Genomic DNA, 20,184 nt, shown 5'->3' with positions numbered 1-20,184 from the left:
GGTCTGCGCATGCTCTGAGGACGCGGCTAGGGATGCTGTCTGGGCTGGCAGCCTTGCGAGGTTTAACACGTTTAAATGTCTTACTCACATCGGCCAAGGAGAAGGAGAGCCCACAGTCCTTGGTAGCGGGCCGCGTCGGGGCACTGTGTTATCCTCAAAGCGGGCAAAGAAGGTGTTTAGTTTGTCTGGAAGTAAGACGTCGGTGTCCATGACGTGGTTGCTTATCTTTTTGTAGGGTGTGATTGTCTGTAGACCCTGCCACATATGTCTCGTATCTGAGCCGTTGAATTGCAACTCCAATTTGTCCCTATACTGACATTTCGCTTGTTTGATTTCCTTGAGGAGGGAACAACTACACTGTTTGTATTCGGCCATATTCCCGGTCAACTTTCCATGGTTAAATGCGGTGGTTTGCGTTTTCAGTTTTGCTCAAATGCTGAATTTCAATCAGCTCAAAGAACAGTGCCTGAGTGTGGCAGTGTTTGGCTCTGGATAAGAGTGCCAGCTAAATGACTAAAATGTCAAATGTAGATTGTCCACAGCAACTCTGTTGATTATTCTCTACCCTCTGTGCATGTGGTGGTCTACGGTGTTAGCCATGCTCTCACTAACCCTCATGTTTTCTCTTTCTCTATGTCCCCTTCCAGAGGGCCTGAGGCTGAGGACACTCTGGCCTGACACCGAGACGTGCCAGCCCCAATCCACCTGGCCCCCCTTTACCTGCTACCTGCCTGTTGCTGCCTCCACTGGTTCTGTCTCCCCCTCAAACCACTGACCCCCACCCCACATACTTGGATTCCATGACTTACCATGACGTCTTTATGATGAGCCCTCTGACCGCAGGGTCTTGAAGTGTGTTATTTCTGGATATTGTCTGAGCCTGCTGGCTATTAATATTGGTATTGCTCTTTCCTTATTGAAATGGTGAATAAAGAAAGATTGTGCTTTCATTTTCAATCAAGACAATGTTAGAGATTTAATGTATGCTTTTATATGACCTATATATCTGTATTACAGACAGCAAGTCAAATAAAGATTAGTGCAAACAGGAAGTGTGACTTCTTTCCCTAATGATTTCCTAAGGCTAAGGTATTTAGGCAGTTATCAGTTATTCCACACCAAGGCTAGATGAGGCTGGATGGCAACAACACCACACACAACTACAATGCAACTAATTCATCTCATTGGTACATGACTGCTCAGTCTGTTGAATATTCAATCAATGGAAAGATGGATTTCTTGTCTGAATAAACATTGTATTAAACCTTAAAAAGCAACATGCACAGTAAAGGAAGTTTATAAAATAAAGTCATTGACAGGAAAAGTGATTTACTACATCAATTATAGTCACAGCCTTTCCCGTTCGTGTGATTAACTGGGGGAATGGGATGGAGAAATGGTTTACTGTACAGTAGACGGGGTGGGGCTCAACAGGCATCCCAAAGGGCACCCTATTCCCTATTACTTTTTCCTGTGTAATGGGGCTCTGGTCTAAAGTAGAGCACTATGTATAGGGAATAGGGTGCCCTTTGGGATACAACCCATCTGTTGATGAAGCCACCTGAAATGGATGGCTGCATACCAATCATCCATCTCTGTCCTCGTGGATAATAAGGTGAAGAAACAGTCCATGTCAACCAGGACCAACTTTTTAAAGAAATACAATTTATTTCCATCTCTAGTTCAGTAAAATGAGTCGTTTTTTTTCTGGTCACAAGCTACTCCAGAAAATTGCGGTAAACAGCGCCACACTCAGGCAGAAAAAGTGATATTCTATTCCAACCAGGCCTGTCTTTTCAAAGAAAACACAATTTAATTCTCTCCATTTGAGCAAAAGAAGTGGTTTTGTCGTGATCACAAGAAAATCCAAACAATTCAGATAAAGAGCGCCACAGTCAGGCATAAAAATCTGAACGTTCTATCACATAGTGAGAACAATTAGTTTCTCTGGTTACTTGGAAATAGTTTTTAAAAAGTTAATGAATAGATGACATTCACTCAGGGGTGCAAAGTAAAAATATTTTGAAGTACTTTACTTTTTTTAAAAACTTTTACTGAACTATGACAATTGGGCACTTTTTCCTCCACTGCATTCACTGCTATAAACCTGTCTCGAATATAAATCTCACAGTTTACACAGACTCCCCACGGACCTTTGACAATACATCTCTGTGTGAAAAGGCATCCCATGGTCTGTTTTGTCAACGAACTCAATGTACTCCAAACACTGGTGGTAACCATACGATCCCAATAATTTACTGTATGTAGCCTAGTAAAGGATGCCCCCCTCTAGTATGTTATGTTGCAAACTGTCTGGGACTCGTTTCCTTGTTTACGACTGAAAGATATTTGACATATCAAGTCAAAGACGAAATGAACCTCAAAACACCGGTCTCAAATGTATAAGCATAACTAGGCTACACAGAACCATGGAGAGGCATTTCACCATATTAAACCGTGTCCCAGTCCAACATGCCTAGCTCTGCCCACTGGGGCATGGCTTATGGAGGGCTCTTTGAAATCAGCGCTCCTATCATTGTGTTCCACCGGGTCCAGTTATCTCACAACGCCGGCTTCAAACAGCTTCAAAGAAGCGGACACCAACTGTTTCACACACAGCCACTGTGGGATGCAAAATGGCCTAATGTTCTCACACAACGGCCTAATGTTCTCACACAACGGCCTAATGTTCTCACACAACGGCCTAATGTTCTCACACAACGGCCTAATGTTCTCACACAACGGCCTAATGTTCTCACACAACAACGGCCTAATGTTCTCACCCTAATGTTCTCACACAACGGCCTAATGTTCACACACAACGGCCTAATGTTCTCACACAACGGGCTAATGTTCTCACACAACGGCCTAATGTTCTCACACAACGGCCTAATGTTCTCACACAACAACGGCCTAATGTTCTCACCCTAATGTTCTCACACACAACGGCCTAATGTTCTCACACAACGGCCTAATGTTCTCACACAACAACGGCCTAATGTTCTCACCCTAATGTTCTCACACAACGGCCTAATGTTCTCACACAACGGCCTAATGTTCTCACACAACGGCCTAATGTTCTCACACAACGGCCTAATGTTCTCACACACAACGGCCTAATGTTCTCACACAACAACCTAATGTTCTCACACAACGGCCTAATGTTCTCACACAACGGCCTAATGTTCTCACACACAACGGCCTAATGTTCTCACACAACAACCTAATGTTCTCACACAACAACCTAATGTTCTCACACAACAGCCTAATGTTCTCACACACAACGGCCTAATGTTCTCACACACAACAACCTAATGTTCTCACACACAACAACCTAATGTTCTCACACACAACAACCTAATGTTCTCACACAACAACCTAATGTTCTCACCCTAATGTTTTCACACAACAACCTAATGTTCTCACACACAACAACCTAATGTTCTCACCCTAATGTTCTCACACACAACGGCCTAATGTTCTCACACAACAACCTAATGTTCTCACCCTAATGTTCTCACACAACAACCTAATGTTCTCACACAACGGCCTAATGTTCTCACACAACGGCCTAATGTTCTCACACACAACGGCCTAATGTTCTCACACAACGGCCTAATGTTCTCACACAACAGCCTAATGTTCTCACACAACGGCCTAATGTTCTCACACAACAGCATAATGTTCTCACACAATGGCCTAATGTTCTCACACAACAGCCTAATGTTCTCACACAACGGCCTAATGTTCTCACACAACAGCCTAATGTTCTCACACAACGGCCTAATGTTCTCACACAACAACCTAATGTTCTCACACAACGGCCTAATGTTCTCACACAACGGCCTAATGTTCTCACACAACGGCCTAATGTTCTCACACAAGAGTCTAATAACAGATATCTGTCAGAGAAATATCAAGAGTAGACTGATGATGTCACAGTGTCTAACCCCCCCTCCCCCCCCCCCTCCCCCCTCTTTTCTTCAGTCCATATGTTCCAAAACCAACCTTTACAAACATCAGCCACTACGTCATCTGGTCAGTCCAGCAATCATGGAGCTAGAAGAGAACCCAAACTGCCTTTTATAGGCTTCATTCCTGTAGACTGTTAGCCTCGTACGAATTATCCTGATCTCTCAAGCTTACATTCTGTTTCGCTACATACATCCTTTTAGCCGAAACAAAATGTATGTATGATCAGGATGGTTCATACAAGGCTAGTAGGCTGTGGCCTATGCCTGTCGATTCATATTGCACAACACAATAATGGACTATTGTTTTGTTTATTATCCCATGAAACAGTAGGCCTACATCACTACTACTAGACCTATTAGACTAGGTTACACTTGAAAACAAAAGAAAGAAAGAAAGAAAAAAGAAAGAGAGAGAGAGAGAGAGAGAGAGGCAGAGTCAGAGAGACAGAGAGACAGATAGACAGAGAGAGAGAGAGAGACAGAGAGAGAGAGAGAGAGAGAGAGAGAGACAGAGAGAGAGAGAGAGAGAGAGAGAGAGAGAGAGAGAGACAGAGAGAGAGAGACAGAGAGAGAGAGAGAGAGAGAGAGAGACAGAGAGAGAGAGAGAGAGAGAGAGAGAGAGAGAGACAGAGAGAGAGAGAGAGAGACAGAGAGAGAGAGAGAGAGAGAGACAGAGAGAGAGAGAGAGAGACAGAGAGAGAGAGAGAGAGAGAGAGAGACAGAGAGAGAGAGAGAGAGAGAGAGAGAGAGAGACAGAGAGAGAGAGACAGAGAGAGAGAGAGAGAGAGAGACAGAGAGAGAGAGAGAGAGAGACAGAGAGAGAGAGAGAGACAGAGAGAGAGAGAGAGAGAGAGACAGAGAGAGAGAGAGAGAGACAGAGAGAGAGAGAGACAGAGAGAGAGAGAGAGAGAGAGAGAGAGACAGAGAGAGAGAGAGAGAGAGAGAGACAGAGAGAGAGAGACAGAGAGAGAGAGAGAGACAGAGAGAGAGAGAGAGAGAGAGACAGAGAGAGAGAGACAGAGAGAGAGAGAGAGAGAGAGAGAGAGAGAGACAGAGAGAGAGAGAGAGAGAGAGAGAGAGAGAGAGAGACAGAGAGAGAGAGAGAGAGAGAGAGAGAGAGAGAGAGACAGAGAGAGAGAGAGACAGAGAGAGAGAGACAGAGAGAGAGAGAGAGAGTTACACATGGAATAAACAAACGTACTGTCAATAACACAATAGAAAAATATATGTACAGTGTGTGTAAATGTAGAAGAGTAAGGAGGTAAGGCAATAAATAGGCCATAGAGGCGAAATAATTACAGTTTAGCATTAACACTGGAGTGATAGATGTGCAGATGATGATGTGCAAGTAGAGATGCTGGGGTGCAAAAGAGCAAGAGGGTAAGTAATAATATGGGGGTGAGGTAGTTGGGTGTGCTATTTACAGATGGGCTGTGTACAGGTACAGTGATCGGTAAACTGCTCTGACAGCTGATGCTTAAAGTTAGAGAGGGAGATTTTTGCAATTCGTTCCAGTCGTTGGCAAGAGAACTGGAAGGAAAGGCAGCCAAAGGAAGTGTTGGCTTTGGGGATGACCAGTGAATTATACCTGCTGGAGCGCGTGCTACGGGTGGGTGCTGCTATGGTGACCAGTGAGCTGAGATAAGGTGGGGCTTTACCTAGCAAAGACTTATAGATGACCTGAAGCCAGTGGGTTTGGCTACGAATATGTAGTGAGGGCCAGCCAACGAGAGCATACAGGTCACGGTGGTGGTTAGTATATGGGGCATTGGTGACAAAACCGATGGCACAGTGATAGACTACATCCAGTTTGCTGAGTAGAGTGTTGGAGACTATTTTGTAAATGACATCACCGAAGTCAAGGATCGGCAGGATATTCAGTTTTACTAGGGTATATTTGGCAGCATGAGTGAAGGAGGCTTGTTGCAAAATAGTACGCCAATTCTAGAATTAATTTTGGATTAGAGATGCATAATGTGAGTCTGGAAGGAGAGTTTGTAGTCTAACCAGACACCTAGGTATTTATAGTTGTCCACATATTCTAAGTCAGAACCATCCAGAGCAGTGATGCTGGATGGGCAGGCGGGCGCAGGCAACAATCGGTTGAAGAAAGAAAGAAAAAGAAAGAAAGAAAAGGAAAGAGAGAAGGAAAGAAAGAAAGAAAGAAAGATAGAAAGAAAGAGAAACATGAAGAAAAATAACATGGAACCTTTTCTGACAAGAAATCTTGGAGATGCTACCAAATGATATGCAAATACACATGGTGCTGCTGACCAACAAATTGCTACATTTCCTTATCAGTTATCAGTTGAATATTACATGTTACAATTGACAATACGGCATGTATAGCCCCTCATAGCCCTCCTTCATTATCCTCCGTCTTGAACCGTAGTCCATTGAAAAGCGACCTTGTTCCTTTAAGATTCGACCGTCAGCCATCAACGGGTCAGTCTGTTCTTTGTTGAAGAGAGAGCGAGTTGAGGTTGATGTTTTGGGGACTGAGCACAAGTCGTGCATAATATCACCCGAACAGCACAGAACGCCTCTGTTGAGCGCACATCCTACCAGAGACAACATGGGTAAGTTATCTACGTTTGTTAAGGTACCTCTAATAGGCTATTTATAGCCAACCAACGATACGTTTTCTTTGATATTATTTTAATGATTTTCACATTATAACATAATACTATTAGGCAATGGCTGGCATGGAAGGGTAAGCTTGCCTATACTCACTGGTGATGCCAGTACTATGTAATTAATTTAATGCTTCTAGAGGCACATACTGGCCTACTTTTCAGAAGTGCCTTGTCGCGTTTGCTTTCACTTACAATTTTTTTTTTTTTACCGAAATACCGCGTTTTAAGTAGTATTTGTTTGAGGAAAGTAGCAAGTGAGTTAATTATAGGCTACTCTGCAACAATTTGAACAAAATGGGCTTCGGTTCCTAAAAATGTTAAACTTGCTTCCTCGGGCATACTGGGCTGTGATGTAACTGAGGAGTTAATTGAGGTTCCTAATAGGTCCGTATGTTTATTCGTATTGTGGAGGGCCTTTTGAGGTCAGAACAGTGTACATAGAGACAAGTGAAACTGTTTAAACTAGAGTGAGAACCCCTGCACCTGTTGCTGGGTGACTATGCTATTTTCCTTCCTCTGTGTACTGAGAAGTGCTGCTATTTTGTCAAAATAACAGAATTGCTTGAACATAAGTATTGAGACTATAAAAGTAAAGTGTTGATTATCAAGTGTTGGTTATCACTGCATGTGCTGGTGGTTAGTCAGTGTTCTTTCATTGGCAAACTTTTTAATTGGTTTAAAACTCATTTCCAAACTGGTGTTGTTATGCAACCTGGAAGACGGTCTGATCTCTGGCTCACACACACAACCCTGGAGTCGCCGAGTGCATGTGTGTGCTTCCGCTTCCTGCCATCTGTTATAATGGTACCAGCTCCAGCCAGTCTTCTGAGATCTTTCCCCACTTCCACCTCAGACTATTGGATATCCCTCTGGTTGTCACAAGCCTCCTTCTGCTCCTATAAACCCCAGTGTGGGTGCTGGAGGTGGCTCTGGCTATTGTTTGCTTGACATTGGTGGCCCTTGTCTTCCCACACTGCACCGGGACAAAGAACATTGTCTCTGTAGTCACACAAGCAGCCTCTCTCTTCTTCGTCTCTCTTTTGCTGTCCTCCATATTTTCTCACTGTCTCCATGGTGTGAGCTGGGGTTAGTGTTGGGACAAACGGACAGATCCTCACGTCCTAACGGCCCATTCACAGCACATGACTCTGGGGAAGAATGCCCCGTATCTAGCAGACAGACCAAACACTACTGTGCATAGAAAACAGAACAGTCCAAGGCCTCGGAGTAACTCAGGGATGAGCTATTTTACGACCACAGCTGAATAGTGTAATAACGGTAGCCAGATCCTTCCAGTGTACAGCTGTTGTTTATCCATCCATGCAGTGACGTTATGTTCATTAACACTCTCCTGGTGGTGTTATAGCCTGTCTTTGTTGTTGTGACTGCTGTATGAAGTGCCTGGGAGGATTGCCCTATGCTTCTCTACAGGTAACCCATACGTAACCCTACATTAACCCCTATGTCGTTATGTCCTGTCCTATAGGTTGTTGTGACTGCTGTAGTAAGTGCCTGGGAGGATTGCCCTATGCTTCTCTACAGGTAACCCATACGTAACCCTACATTAACCCCTATGTCGTTATGTCCTGTCCTATAGGTTGTTATGACTGCTGTATGAAGTGCCTGGGAGGAGTACCATATTGCTCCCTGGTGGCCACTCTGCTGTGTTTCTCTGGGATAGCTCTGTTCTGTGGCTGTGGTCACCAGGCCCTCACTGAGATGGAGAGACTCATAGAGAGATACTTCGCCCGTAACCTACAGGACTACAGTACCCTGGCCTACCTGTGAGTGGCTCAAAGGCTATTGCTTTACCCCCCCCCCCAGGACCAGGATTGGCCACCTCTGGTTTAGATGTCCCCTAGGTCTGCTGTATAACTATTTTCAACTAAATGGTAGACCTACTGACCTCTGTACTGATGTGTTGTGATACTGTTTTCCCTCCTCTTCTCCCCCCTACCCCTCCGCCTCTCTGTTCTCCCCCCTGCCCCTCCGCCTCTCTGTTCTGCCCCTCCGCCTCTCTGTTCTCCCCCTCCGCCTCTCTGTTCTGCCCCCTGCCCTGCTGCCTCTCTGTTCTGCCCCCTGCCCCTCCGCCTCTCTGTTCTCCCCCTCCGCCTCTCTGTTCTCCGCCTCTCTGTTCTGCCCCCTGCCCTGCTGCCTCTCTGTTCTGCCCCCTGCCCCTCCGCCTCTCTGTTCTGCCTCTCTGTTCTCCCCCCTGCCCCTCCGCCTCTTTGTTCTGCCCCGCCGCCTCTCTGTTCTCCCCCCTGCCCCTCTGCCTCTCTGTTCTGCCCCCTGCCCTGCTGCCTCTCTGTTCTGCCCCCTGCCCCTCCGCCTCTCTGTTCTCCACCCTGCCCCTCTGCCTCTCTGTTCTGCCCCCTGCCCCTCCGCCTCTCTGTTCTCCACCCTGCCCCTCTGCCTCTCTGTTCTCCCCCCTGCCCCTCTGCCTCTCTGTTCTGCCCCCTGCCCTGCTGCCTCTCTGTTCTGCCCCCTGCCCCTCCGCCTCTCTGTTCTCCACCCTGCCCCTCTGCCTCTCTGTTCTGCCCCCTGCCCTGCTGCCTCTCTGTTCTGCCCCCTGCCCCTCCGCCTCTCTGTTCTGCCTCTCTGTTCTCCCCCCTGCCCCTCCGCCTCTCTGTTCTGCCCCGCCGCCTCTCTGTTCTCCCCCCTGCCCCTCTGCCTCTCTGTTCTCCAACCTGCCCCTCTGCCTCTCTGTTCTGCCCCCTGCCCTGCTGCCTCTCTGTTCTGCCCCCTGCCCCTCCGCCTCTCTGTTCTGCCTCTCTGTTCTCCCCCCTGCCCCTCCGCCTCTCTGTTCTGCTCCGCCGCCTCTCTGTTCTCCCCCCTGCCTCTCTGTTCTCCACCCTGCCCCGCTGCCTCTCTGTTCTCCCCCCTGCCCCTCTGCCTCTCTCCCCCCTGCCCCTCTGCCTCTCTGTTCTCCACCCTGCCCCGCTGCCTCTCTGTTCTCCCCCCTGCCCCTCTGCCTCTCTCCCCCCTGCCCCGCTGCCTCTCTGTTCTCCCCCCTGCCCCTCCGCCTCTCTGTTCTGCCCCTCTGCCTCTCTGTTCTCCACCCTGCCCCGCTGCCTCTCTGTTATCCCCCCTGCCCCTCTGCCTCTCTCCCCCCTGCCCCGCTGCCTCTCTGTTCTCCCCCCTGCCCCGCTGCCTCTCTGTTCTGCCCCGCTGCCTCTCTCCCCCCTGCCCCGCTGCCTCTCTCCCCCCTGCCCCGCTGCCTCTCTCCCCCCTGCCCCGCTGCCTCTCTCCCCCCTGCCCCGCTGCCTCTCTCCCCCCTGCCCCGCTGCCTCTCTCCCCCCTGCCCCGCTGCCTCTCTCCCCCCTGCCCCGCTGCCTCTCTCCCCCCTGCCCCGCTGCCTCTCTCCCCCCTGCCCCGCTGCCTCTCTCCCCCCTGCCCCGCTGCCTCTCTCCCCCCTGCCCCGCTGCCTCTCTCCCCCCTGCCCCGCTGCCTCTCTCCCCCCTGCCCCGCTGCCTCTCTCCCCCCTGCCCCGCTGCCTCTCTCCCCCCTGCCCCGCTGCCTCTCTCCCCCCTGCCCCGCTGCCTCTCTCCCCCCTGCCCCGCTGCCTCTCTCCCCCCTGCCCCGCTGCCTCTCTCCCCCCTGCCCCGCTGCCTCTCTCCCCCCTGCCCCGCTGCCTCTCTCCCCCCTGCCCCGCTGCCTCTCTCCCCCCTGCCCCGCTGCCTCTCTCCCCCCTGCCCCGCTGCCTCTCTCCCCCCTGCCCCGCTGCCTCTCTCCCCCCTGCCCCGCTGCCTCTCTCCCCCCTGCCCCGCTGCCTCTCTCCCCCCTGCCCCGCTGCCTCTCTCCCCCCTGCCCCGCTGCCTCTGTTCTCCCCCTGCCCCGCTGCCTCTCTGTTCTCCCCCTGCCCCTCTGCCTCTCTGTTCTCCCCCCTGCCCCTCTGCCTCTCTGTTCTCCCCCCTGCCCCTCCGCCTCTCTGTTCTGCCCCTCCGCCTCTCTGTTCTGCCCCTCCGCCTCTCTGTTCTCCCCCCTGCCCCTCCGCCTCTCTGTTCTGCCCCTCCGCCTCTCTGTTCTCCCCCCTGCCCCTCCGCCTCTCTGTTCTCCCCCCTGCCTCTCTGTTCTCCCCCCTGCCTCTCTGTTCTCCCCCCTGCCTCTCTGTTCTCCCCCCTGCCCCTCCGCCTCTCTGTTCTCCCCCTGCCCCTCCGCCTCTCTGTTCTCCCCCCTGCCCCTCCGCCTCTCTGTTCTCCCCCCTGCCCCTCCGCCTCTCTGTTCTCCCTCCGCCTCTCTGTTCTCCCTCCGCCTCTCTGTTCTCCCTCCGCCTCTCTGTTCTCCCTTCGCCTCTCTGTTCTCCCCCCTGCCCCTTCGCCTCTCTGTTCTCCCCCCTGCCCCTTCGCCTCTCTGTTCTCCCCCCTGCCCCTCCGCCTCTCTGTTCTCCCCCCTGCCCCTCCGCCTCTCTGTTCTGCCCCTCCGCCTCTCTGTTCTGCCCCTCCGCCTCTCTGTTCTGCCCCTCCGCCTCTCTGTTCTCCCCCCTGCCCCTCCGCCTCTCTGTTCTCCCCCTGCCCCTAAGCCTCTCTGTTCTCCCCCCTGCCCCTCCGCCTCTCTGTTCTGCCCCTCCGCCTCTGTTCTCCCCCCTGCCCCTCTGCCTCTCTGTTCTCCCCCCTGCCCCTCTGCCTCTCTGTTCTGCCCCTCTGCCTCTCTGTTCTGCCCCTCTGCCTCTCTGTTCTCCCCCCTGCCTCTCTGTTCTCCCCCCTGCCTCTCTGTTCTCCCCCCTGCCCTGCTGCCTCTCTGTTCTGCCCTCTGCCTCTCTGTTCTTCCCCCTGCCCCTCCGCCTCTCTGTTCTGCCCCTCCGCCTCTCTGTTCTGCCCCTCCGCCTCTCTGTTCTCCCCCCTGCCCCTCTGCCTCTCTGTTCTCCCCCCTGCCCCTCTGCCTCTCTGTTCTGCCCCTCTGCCTCTCTGTTCTCCCCCCTGCCCCTCTGCCTCTCTGTTCTCCCCCCTGCCCTGCTGCCTCTCTGTTCTGCCCCTCCGCCTCTCTGTTCTCCCCTCTGCCTCTCTGTTCTCCCCCCTGCCCCTCTGCCTCTCTGTTCTCCCCCCTGCCCCTCTGCCTCTCTGTTCTGCCCCTCCGCCTCTCTGTTCTCCCCCTCCGCCTCTCCGCCTCTCCGCCTCTCGGTTCTCCCTCCTGTACTTCCTTCTCTTTCTACATAGTATCCAGTACTTCCAGTATGTTATCTATTTCTTGGCTTCATTCTTCTTCCTCTACTGCATCGTACTGCTGGCGGAGGGATTCTACACCACCAGCGCCACCAAGCAGACCTTCGGAGAGTTCAGGAGCACCCTGTGTGGACGATGTCTTAGTAGCACGGTGAGAGAGTGGGGGGAATGGTGGAGGTGTGAGGGTAACAGGGTGGGGGTGTGACGGTAACAGGGTGGGGGTGTGACGGTAACAGGGTGGGGTGGAGGAGTGAGGGTAACAGGGTGGGGTGGAGGTGTGAGGGTAACAGGGTGGGGTGGAGGTGTGAGGGTAACAGGGTGGAGGTGTGAGGGTAACAGGGTGGGGTGGAGGTGTGAGGGTAACAGGGTGGAGGTGTGAGGGTAACAGGGTGGGGTGGAGGTGTGAGGGTAACAGGGTGGGGTGGAGGTGTGAGGGTAACAGGGTGGGGTGGAGGTGTGAGGGTAACAGGGTGGAGGTGTGAGGGTAACAGGGTGGAGGTGTGAGGGTAACAGGGTGGAGGTGTGAGGGTAACAGGGTGGAGGTGTGAGGGTAACAGGGTGGAGGTGTGAGGGTAACAGGGTGGAGGTGTGAGGGTAACAGGGTGGAGGTGTGAGGGTAACAGGGTGGAGGTGTGAGGGTAACAGGGTGGAGGTGTGAGGGTGGAGGTGTGAGGGTAACGTGGTAGGTTGGAGGTGTGAGGGTAACGGGGTAGGGTGGAGGTGTGAGGGTAACGGGGTAGGGTGGAGGTGTGAGGGTAACGGGGTGGAGGTGTGAGGGTAACGGGGTGGAGGTGTGAGGGTAACGGGGTGGAGGTGTGAGGGTAACGGGGTGGAGGTGTGAGGGTAACGGGGTGGAGGTGTGAGGGTAACGGGGTGGAGGTGTGAGGGTAACGGGGTGGAGGTGTGAGGGTAACGGGGTGGAGGTGTGAGGGTAACGGGGTGGAGGTGTGAGGGTAACGGGGTGGAGGTGTGAGGGTAACGGGGTGGAGGTGTGAGGGTAACGGGGTGGAGGTGTGAGGGTAACGGGGTGGAGGTGTGAGGGTAACGGGGTAGGGTGGAGGTGTGACGGTAACGGGGTAGGGTGGAGGTGTGAGGGTAACGGGGTAGGGTGGAGGTGTGACGGTAACGGGGTAGGGTGGAGGTGTGACGGTAACGGGGTAGGGTGGAGGTGTGACGGTAACGGGGTAGGGTGGAGGTGTGAGGGTAACGGGGTGGAGGTGTGAGGGTAACGGGGTGGAGGGGTAACGGGGTGGAGGTGTGACGGTAACGGGGTGGAGGTGTGACGGTAACGGGGTGGAGGTGTGACGGTAACGGGGTAGGGTGGAGGTGTGACGGTAACGGGGTAGGGTGGAGGTGTGACGGTAACGGGGTAGGGTGGAGTTTTGAGGGTAACGGGGTAGGGTGGAGTTTTGAGGGTAACGGGGTGGAGGTGTGAGGGTAACGGGGTGGAGGTGTGAGGGTAACGGGGTGGAGGTGTGAGGGTAACGGGGTGGAGGTGTGAGGGTAACGGGGTGGAGGTGTGAGGGTAACGGGGTGGAGGTGTGAGGGTAACGGGGTGGAGGTGTGAGGGTAACGGGGTGGAGGTGTGAGGGTAACGGGGTGGAGGTGTGAGGGTAACGGGGTGGAGGTGTGAGGGTAACGGGGTGGAGGTGTGAGGGTAACGGGGTGGGGTGGAGGTGTGAGGGTAACAGGGTGGGGTGGAGGTGTGAGGGTAACAGGGTGGGGTGGAGGTGTGAGGGTAACAGGGTGGGGTGGAGGTGTGAGGGTAACGGGGTGGAGGTGTGAGGGTAACAGGGTGGGGTGGAGGTGTGAGGGTAACAGGGTGAGGGTAACAGGGTGGAGGTGTGAGGGTAACAGGGTGGAGGTGTGACGGTAACAGGGTGGGTTGAAGGTAGAGTGGGGGCTGAGGCTAGTGGGATGGAGGTAAGAGAGTGAGGGCTGAGGTAAGAGAGTGAGGGCTGAGGTAAGAGAGTGAGGGTAAGTTTGAGGGTGGAGATGAGCGCTCAACAAAACTGATTCATTTTTGGCCTGTTATGATTCATAAACATCCATCTCTCTCTCCCTTCATCTCCAGTTTATATTGATAACGTACCTGCTGGTGGTGGTGTGGCTATTGGTGTTTGCCTTCTCTGCCTTGCCTGTCTACTTCTTCTACAACATGGACACTACCTGCCACACCATCACCGTCCTGACTGAGAAGAACCCAGCTAGCATCAACCAGCTCTGTATTGACGCCAGGCAGTACGGTAAGGACATCAAACCTTCCCTCACTGTAGTTCTCTATACGACCTAATCATCTATATGTAGACCTTCCCTCACTGTAGTTCTCTATACGACCTAATCATCTATATGTAAACCTTCCCTCACTGTAGTTCTCTATATGACCTAATCATCTATATGTAAACCTTCCCTCACTGTAGTTCTCTATATGACCTAATCATCTATATGTAAACCTTCCCTCACTGTAGTTCTCTATACGACCTAATCATCTATATGTAGACCTGACCTCACTGTAGTTCTCTATATGACCTAATCATCTATATGTAAACCTTCCCTCACTGTAGTTCTCTATACGACCTAATCATCTATATGTAGACCTGACGTCACTGTAGTTCTCTATACGACCTAATCATCTATATGTAAACCTTCCCTCACTGTAGTTCTCTATATGACCTAATCATCTATATGTAAACCTTCCCTCACTGTAGTTCTCTATATGACCTAATCATCTATATGTAAACCTTCCCTCACTGTAGTTCTCTATACGACCTAATCATCTATATGTAGACCTGACCTCACTGTAGTTCTCTATATGACCTAATCATCTATATGTAAACCTTCCCTCACTGTAGTTCTCTATACGACCTAATCATCTATATGTAGACCTGACGTCACTGTAGTTCTCTATACGACCTAATCATCTATATGTAAACCTTCCCTCACTGTAGTTCTCTATATGACCTAATCATCTATATGTAAACCTTCCCTCACTGTAGTTCTCTATACGACCTAATCATCTATATGTAGACCTGACGTCACTGTAGTTCTCTATACGACCTAATCATCTATATGTAAACCTTCCCTCACTGTAGTTCTCTATATGACCTAATCATCTATATGTAAACCTTCCCTCACTGTAGTTCTCTATGTGACCTAATCATCTATATGTAAACCTTCCCTCACTGTAGTTCTCTATACGACCTAATCATCTATATGTAAACCTTCCCTCACTGTAGTTCTCTATATGACCTAATCATCTATATGTAAACCTGACCTCACTGTAGTTCTCTATACGACCTAATCATCTATATGTAGACCTGACGTCACTGTAGTTCTCTATACGACCTAATCATCTATATGTAAACCTTCCCTCACTGTAGTTCTCTATACGACCTAATCATCTATATGTAAACCTTCCCTCACTGTAGTTCTCTATACGACCTAATCATCTATATGTAAACCTTCCCTCACTGTAGTTCTCTATATGACCTAATCATCTATATGTAAACCTGACCTCACTGTAGTTCTCTATACGACCTAATCATCTATATGTAAACCTGACCTCACTGTAGTTCTCTATATGACCTAATCATCTATATGTAAACCTTCCCTCACTGTAGTTCTCTATATGACCTAATCATCTATATGTAAACCTTCCCTCACTGTAGTTCTCTATACGACCTAATCATCTATATGTAGACCTGACGTCACTGTAGTTCTCTATACGACCTAATCATCTATATGTAAACCTTCCCTCACTGTAGTTCTCTATACGACCTAATCATCTATATGTAAACCTTCCCTCACTGTAGTTCTCTATACGACCTAATCATCTATATGTAAACCTTCCCTCACTGTAGTTCTCTATATGACCTAATCATCTATATGTAAACCTGACCTCACTGTAGTTCTCTATACGACCTAATCATCTATATGTAAACCTGACCTCACTGTAGTTCTCTATATGACCTAATCATCTATATGTAAACCTTCCCTCACTGTAGTTCTCTATATGACCTAATCATCTATATGTAAACCTTCCCTCACTGTAGTTCTCTATACGACCTAATCATCTATATGTAAACCTTCCCTCACTGTAGTTCTCTATATGACCTAATCATCTATATGTAAACCTGACCTCACTGTAGTTCTCTATACGACCTAATCATCTATATGTAAACCTGACCTCACTGTAGTTCTCTATATGACCTAATCATCTATATGTAAACCTTCCCTCACTGTAGTTCTCTATATGACCTAATCATCTATATGTAAACCTTCCCTCACTGTAGTTCTCTATACGACCTAATCATCTATATGTAGACCTGACCTCACTGTAGTTCTCTATATGACCTAATCATCTATATGTAAACCTTCCCTCACTGTAGTTCTCTATATGACCTAATCATTCATGTAGATTCCGAGTGCTCAATTCAATTCATTAAAATCTACTCTGGAAATCTAAAAATCTGTTTCCAACTACAAAAGCTGAAAATTGACAGCAGAGAATCAGAAGTATTTTTTTCCATTTCTTTCAGGGCTTCTACCATGGAATGCGTTGCCAGGCAAGGCTTGTGGAATGACACTATCCACTGTCTGCACAACCAGAGAGGTCAGTCATACAGTTTCTCTCATGATGAGACTTGGCAGACACAAGGAAATAAAGTGTGTCTAGAGCGTCGGCGTGTGTCTAGGGCGTCGCCGCGTGTCTAGGGCGTCGCCGCGTGTCTAGGGCGTCGCCGCGTGTCTAGGGCGTCGCCGCGTGTCTAGGGCGTCGCCGCGTGTCTAGGGCGTCGCCGAGTGTCTAGAGCGTCGCCGCGTGTCTAGAGCGTCGCCGCGTGTCTAGAATGTCGACGTGTGTCTAGAATTGACACATGGTTACTTTGACTCATCTCTGATTTTGTTATTTTACAGTTCCGTCTGACCTACGACCTGTACATCGCAACGTTTGCCGGGGCTGGCATCACACTCTTGGCGCTGGTGAGTGACCCTGCCCTAATCTCTTAACTGGGAGCAGATTGGCTACAGCCTTACAATAGAGTTGTGTCCCATGTGACATAGTCAGTGTAGGTGTTCAGGAATGGCAGGCCTCCATGGCTGATGAGTCTCACTGTAGCTCTCTGTTCTTTCACTTCTCAGCTGATTCTGATCATAGAAACACTGTAATAACGTCATAACGGCTGGTACTTTTCCTGCTGGGAAGATCCCATAGTTACATTGCCATATCAGTACACTGTTAATGTAGCCTACTGTAGATGCTCAGCATTACACTGAGATTGTCATGGAACTTGAGGAACATAATAAGTGTGAAATGGTGCTCAATTCTGTCTTTTTCTCTTTCCTTTTCTTCAATGCTCTCCTTTCATTCTCTTTCTTTCTCTCTCTTTCTTTCTCTCTCTTTCTTTCTCGCTCTCTCTCTTTCTCGCTCTCTGTCTCTCTCTCTCTGTGTCTCTCTATCTCTCTGTGTCTCTCTCTCGCTCTCTGTCTCTCTCTCTCTGTGTCTCTCTATCTCTGTGTCTCTCTCTCTCTCTCTAGCTCACCTACATGGTGTCCACCACCTATAACTTTGCGTTGCTGCGGTACCTGGGGAGAAAGGGTGTAGGAACACGGTGTTAGACTCTCCATCCGACAGAGACACCCAGAGGGGACACTATGACTCCCTAACACCCCTCTTACCTATCTTCACCACCACCAGTGATCGATACCTTGAGCGAATCCTATTCTGTCCATTTCCCCTTCAAGACCCATCAGCCTTTCCCTGTACTGTCCTCATTGCACAACGGGTGGTTTAGTGGATGTGTTGTTGAGAAACCCAGACGTATACTACCTTTTTCTACTGCTTTGTCAGTCTTTTTCATGTTACGTTTAGTTTGCTCTGAAGCCGTCTTCAAGTTCTGTGTTTCTGTTATTCTCCATGTGTATTTTTGTCGTGTGTCACCAAATGTTTGTAAAGATTGATGTAATCTTCTTCATATACTGAGGTGAGTGTACATGGCATATACTCCTCCCATGTTTTATCTTTCCTTATTTTTAAAAAGAAATCACATGTAAAACCTAACTAATAATTTTGGTAACATAACAAAATGTATATTTGACAAATATCTTCAGTTATAAATGTCACACTGACTCTCATGGTTAGGGACTACTTGCCTAGTTTAGGCTATGGGATTCTAATCTGTTACTATGGGTACCATCCCTCACATCTGGTTGCCATGGTGCCAGACAAGTGTGCATTTGCAGTTCTTCTCTCTGACCTCAGGTCCTTTTCTCACGGGCAGCAGAAAGGCCTCAACAATGGAGGCCGCCCCCCTTAGAACTTCTTAGAAAACTAACCAATCAGAGGGGGTTCCTAGGGTCCACCTGCCCGGGCCCCCGGGTGGGAGGTGGAACGGGAGGGGGGGGGGTCTGTGTGACAAGGCCCCTTTGTTACTGTAAGGACCTTAGTCTGTGGCAAGGGTCATATTGAATGTCTTTGGGAGAATGTCTTCATGACAAAGACAGGGAAAAAGGCTGAAGTCATCTCTCAATGGCCTGAATACAACCCTGCTGTGACGAACCCACTGCTGCACGACACCCCATCTGTTGGAGGTGATGGACCCTGTGAAGGGACTTGGAAAGAAAAAGGTTAACGTTTGTTTGAATTTGGGGATATCTCATCTGAGAAAAGGAACAACATTTTTAGTGCGTTTGTGTCAGACTTCTGGTTGGAACAGATGTAGAGAAGTCCTTCATTTCTCTGTCTTTTAATGTTGATGGTAAAGTTGTTACAGCTGCTTATTTTTTTAGCAACCTTTTTTATGTTATTTAGAAGATTAAAACCTCTCTTAAGATCCTTTACTCTGATTGGCACCACAGTGAGGTGATTTTAGTATTGCTCTCCCTTCTGGCGGTATTGATGGTAATCGTTTGCAAGAGATGAGGTTCCGTTACAGAGGCCAAACGATGCAGTTTGGTCTCTGTAGCTGTCTAGAAAATATGAGTAGTTATTGTATAACACCCCACTACTTACTGTAGATAAATGTACTAATCTTAATTCCAATTGACTTAGCTTTAAACAAAAGACGGCTTCTTTAACTAACAACATATCTTGTAACATACTGTGAGTGTAGGTTATCCAACTGGATGGTCGCTTTATCCAGCAGCACAGGTTGGTTTTGTGAATTGACAGCTGGTTGTTTCTTTGTGTCTTATGAAAACTGTTGGTTTGGTAATAAAAGATGTCCTCTACTTTTTTTAAAATAAGTTATTCTCTCTTTTTGTTACGACCGGGTATCGAACCCATGATGTCCATGCTACTCTTAAGGCTACTACCATGTGTGTCCTGCCAGCTCCTCGATGGGGCATTTTATTTATTAACATTTATGTCAAGTCTGCCACGGGAAACTAGGCTGCTCATCGCACAAACGTAGCTCACTGAACCAACTCTGTTACACCTCTATCAGTAAATGTGTTGTGAGAAAAGCCTGTTTTTGTGCCTTGATGCTACTGAAGGCCATGTCATCCTGGGGCTGTTTCTCTTCCCCCACAGATCCACTGCTGCCTCCAGCTGGCAGTCAGACAGGTGGCCCTAAAGGAAGAGAGGAGGCAGGAGAAAGACCAGAGGAAAAGCTATGAGCTGTACGGTAGACTGCAGAAGGACATAGGAGGGACACTGCGCTCCCCTTACGCCCCCCACATCATATCTGATAGTCTACCTCCTGACTGCCCCCCCCCCCTTCCAATCCTCCATGGTAACCCCTGAGAACGATCAGTTGGAGCTGACTCCCTAAACTTGAAGTGACCTGTTTCCTGTACCCAGATTTAAACCTAATCCTGGATTTAAAAGCAGTTTCAGTGGAGAATCTCCATTGAGCATGCTTTTTAATCCAGAACTAAACCTACTAATCTGAGTCTGGGGAAACTGTCCCGTGAAAGGTTCCTCCCTAATATTGAATACAATTATTTGGTTTACATCCTTAGTCTTTAAACCCACTCACGTTATTATTGTCTTATCCCAGTGGGTGGTTTAGTTTGGAGAGCTGTTGAGATTCCTGCAGAGTCTACTTCTACTTTCTCCTGCTTTTGACCTAGCTAGCTGTTCTAGAACCAGGCCCATTGTCAGGATATTATTCCATGTTAAAATATATTCTTTATGTACAGATTATCTGACACTAGCCCACACATGGGCTCTGAAGTCCTATGAAGTTAAGTGTGTTCATTTTGTAGGTTTTACATGACTTGCGTTCCAGTTTAAATTCCCAGTTAGACTTTGAGTTGTACACAGTGGCGATATGTTGGACAAAACAACCCTATTAGGGCCCTGCTTTTATATTTAGTTTCTTTCTCTGAAGGGATGAATTTGATATATAACCTTTCATGTGTTTTGCTTTTCTTTTGGCCAAATCAAGGTAAATAAAGATGTGTTTACTGTGACTA

At 49.2% G+C, this 20,184-nt stretch overlaps 1 protein-coding gene across 4 annotated transcripts; it reads left to right on the top strand.

Annotated features, from left to right (window-relative positions):
• The first annotated feature begins 6,395 nt into the window (after positions 1 to 6,395).
• On the top strand, positions 6,396 to 20,181 carry LOC110489159 (myelin proteolipid protein-like). Of its 4 annotated transcripts, none has more exons than XM_036943356.1 (7): positions 6,396 to 6,553; positions 8,208 to 8,394; positions 11,764 to 11,920; positions 13,844 to 14,015; positions 16,308 to 16,381; positions 16,684 to 16,749; positions 19,298 to 20,181. In XM_036943356.1, the coding sequence occupies exons 1-7, from the start codon at positions 6,550 to 6,552 to the stop codon at positions 19,508 to 19,510; spliced, it is 873 nt and encodes a 290-aa protein (XP_036799251.1). In that variant the 5' UTR covers positions 6,396 to 6,549; the 3' UTR covers positions 19,511 to 20,181. The 4 variants fall into 4 exon arrangements, with proteins under 4 accessions (XP_036799251.1, XP_036799253.1, XP_036799252.1 ...); XM_036943357.1 differs by lacking the exon at positions 19,298 to 20,181 and adding an exon at positions 17,305 to 19,011 and having other exon boundaries at positions 6,398 to 6,553; XM_036943358.1 differs by lacking the exon at positions 16,308 to 16,381.
• The last annotated feature ends 3 nt before the right edge of the window (positions 20,182 to 20,184 follow it).

The sequence above is a fragment of the Oncorhynchus mykiss genome, chromosome 14 (genome assembly GCF_013265735.2).
Source record: "Oncorhynchus mykiss isolate Arlee chromosome 14, USDA_OmykA_1.1, whole genome shotgun sequence".
NCBI classification, from domain to species: Eukaryota; Metazoa; Chordata; class Actinopteri; order Salmoniformes; family Salmonidae; genus Oncorhynchus; species Oncorhynchus mykiss.
Note: the sequence above shows the minus strand (reverse complement) of the source record. Positions and strands in the feature narration are given on the sequence as shown.

Coding starts and splice junctions, on each gene's coding strand:
- LOC110489159 (XM_036943356.1), top strand. Junction 14,016..16,307: donor TATTGACGCCAGGCAGTACG/GTAAGGACATCA, acceptor CATTTCTTTCAG/GGCTTCTACCATGGAATGCG. Junction 16,382..16,683: donor CTGTCTGCACAACCAGAGAG/GTCAGTCATACA, acceptor GTTATTTTACAG/TTCCGTCTGACCTACGACCT.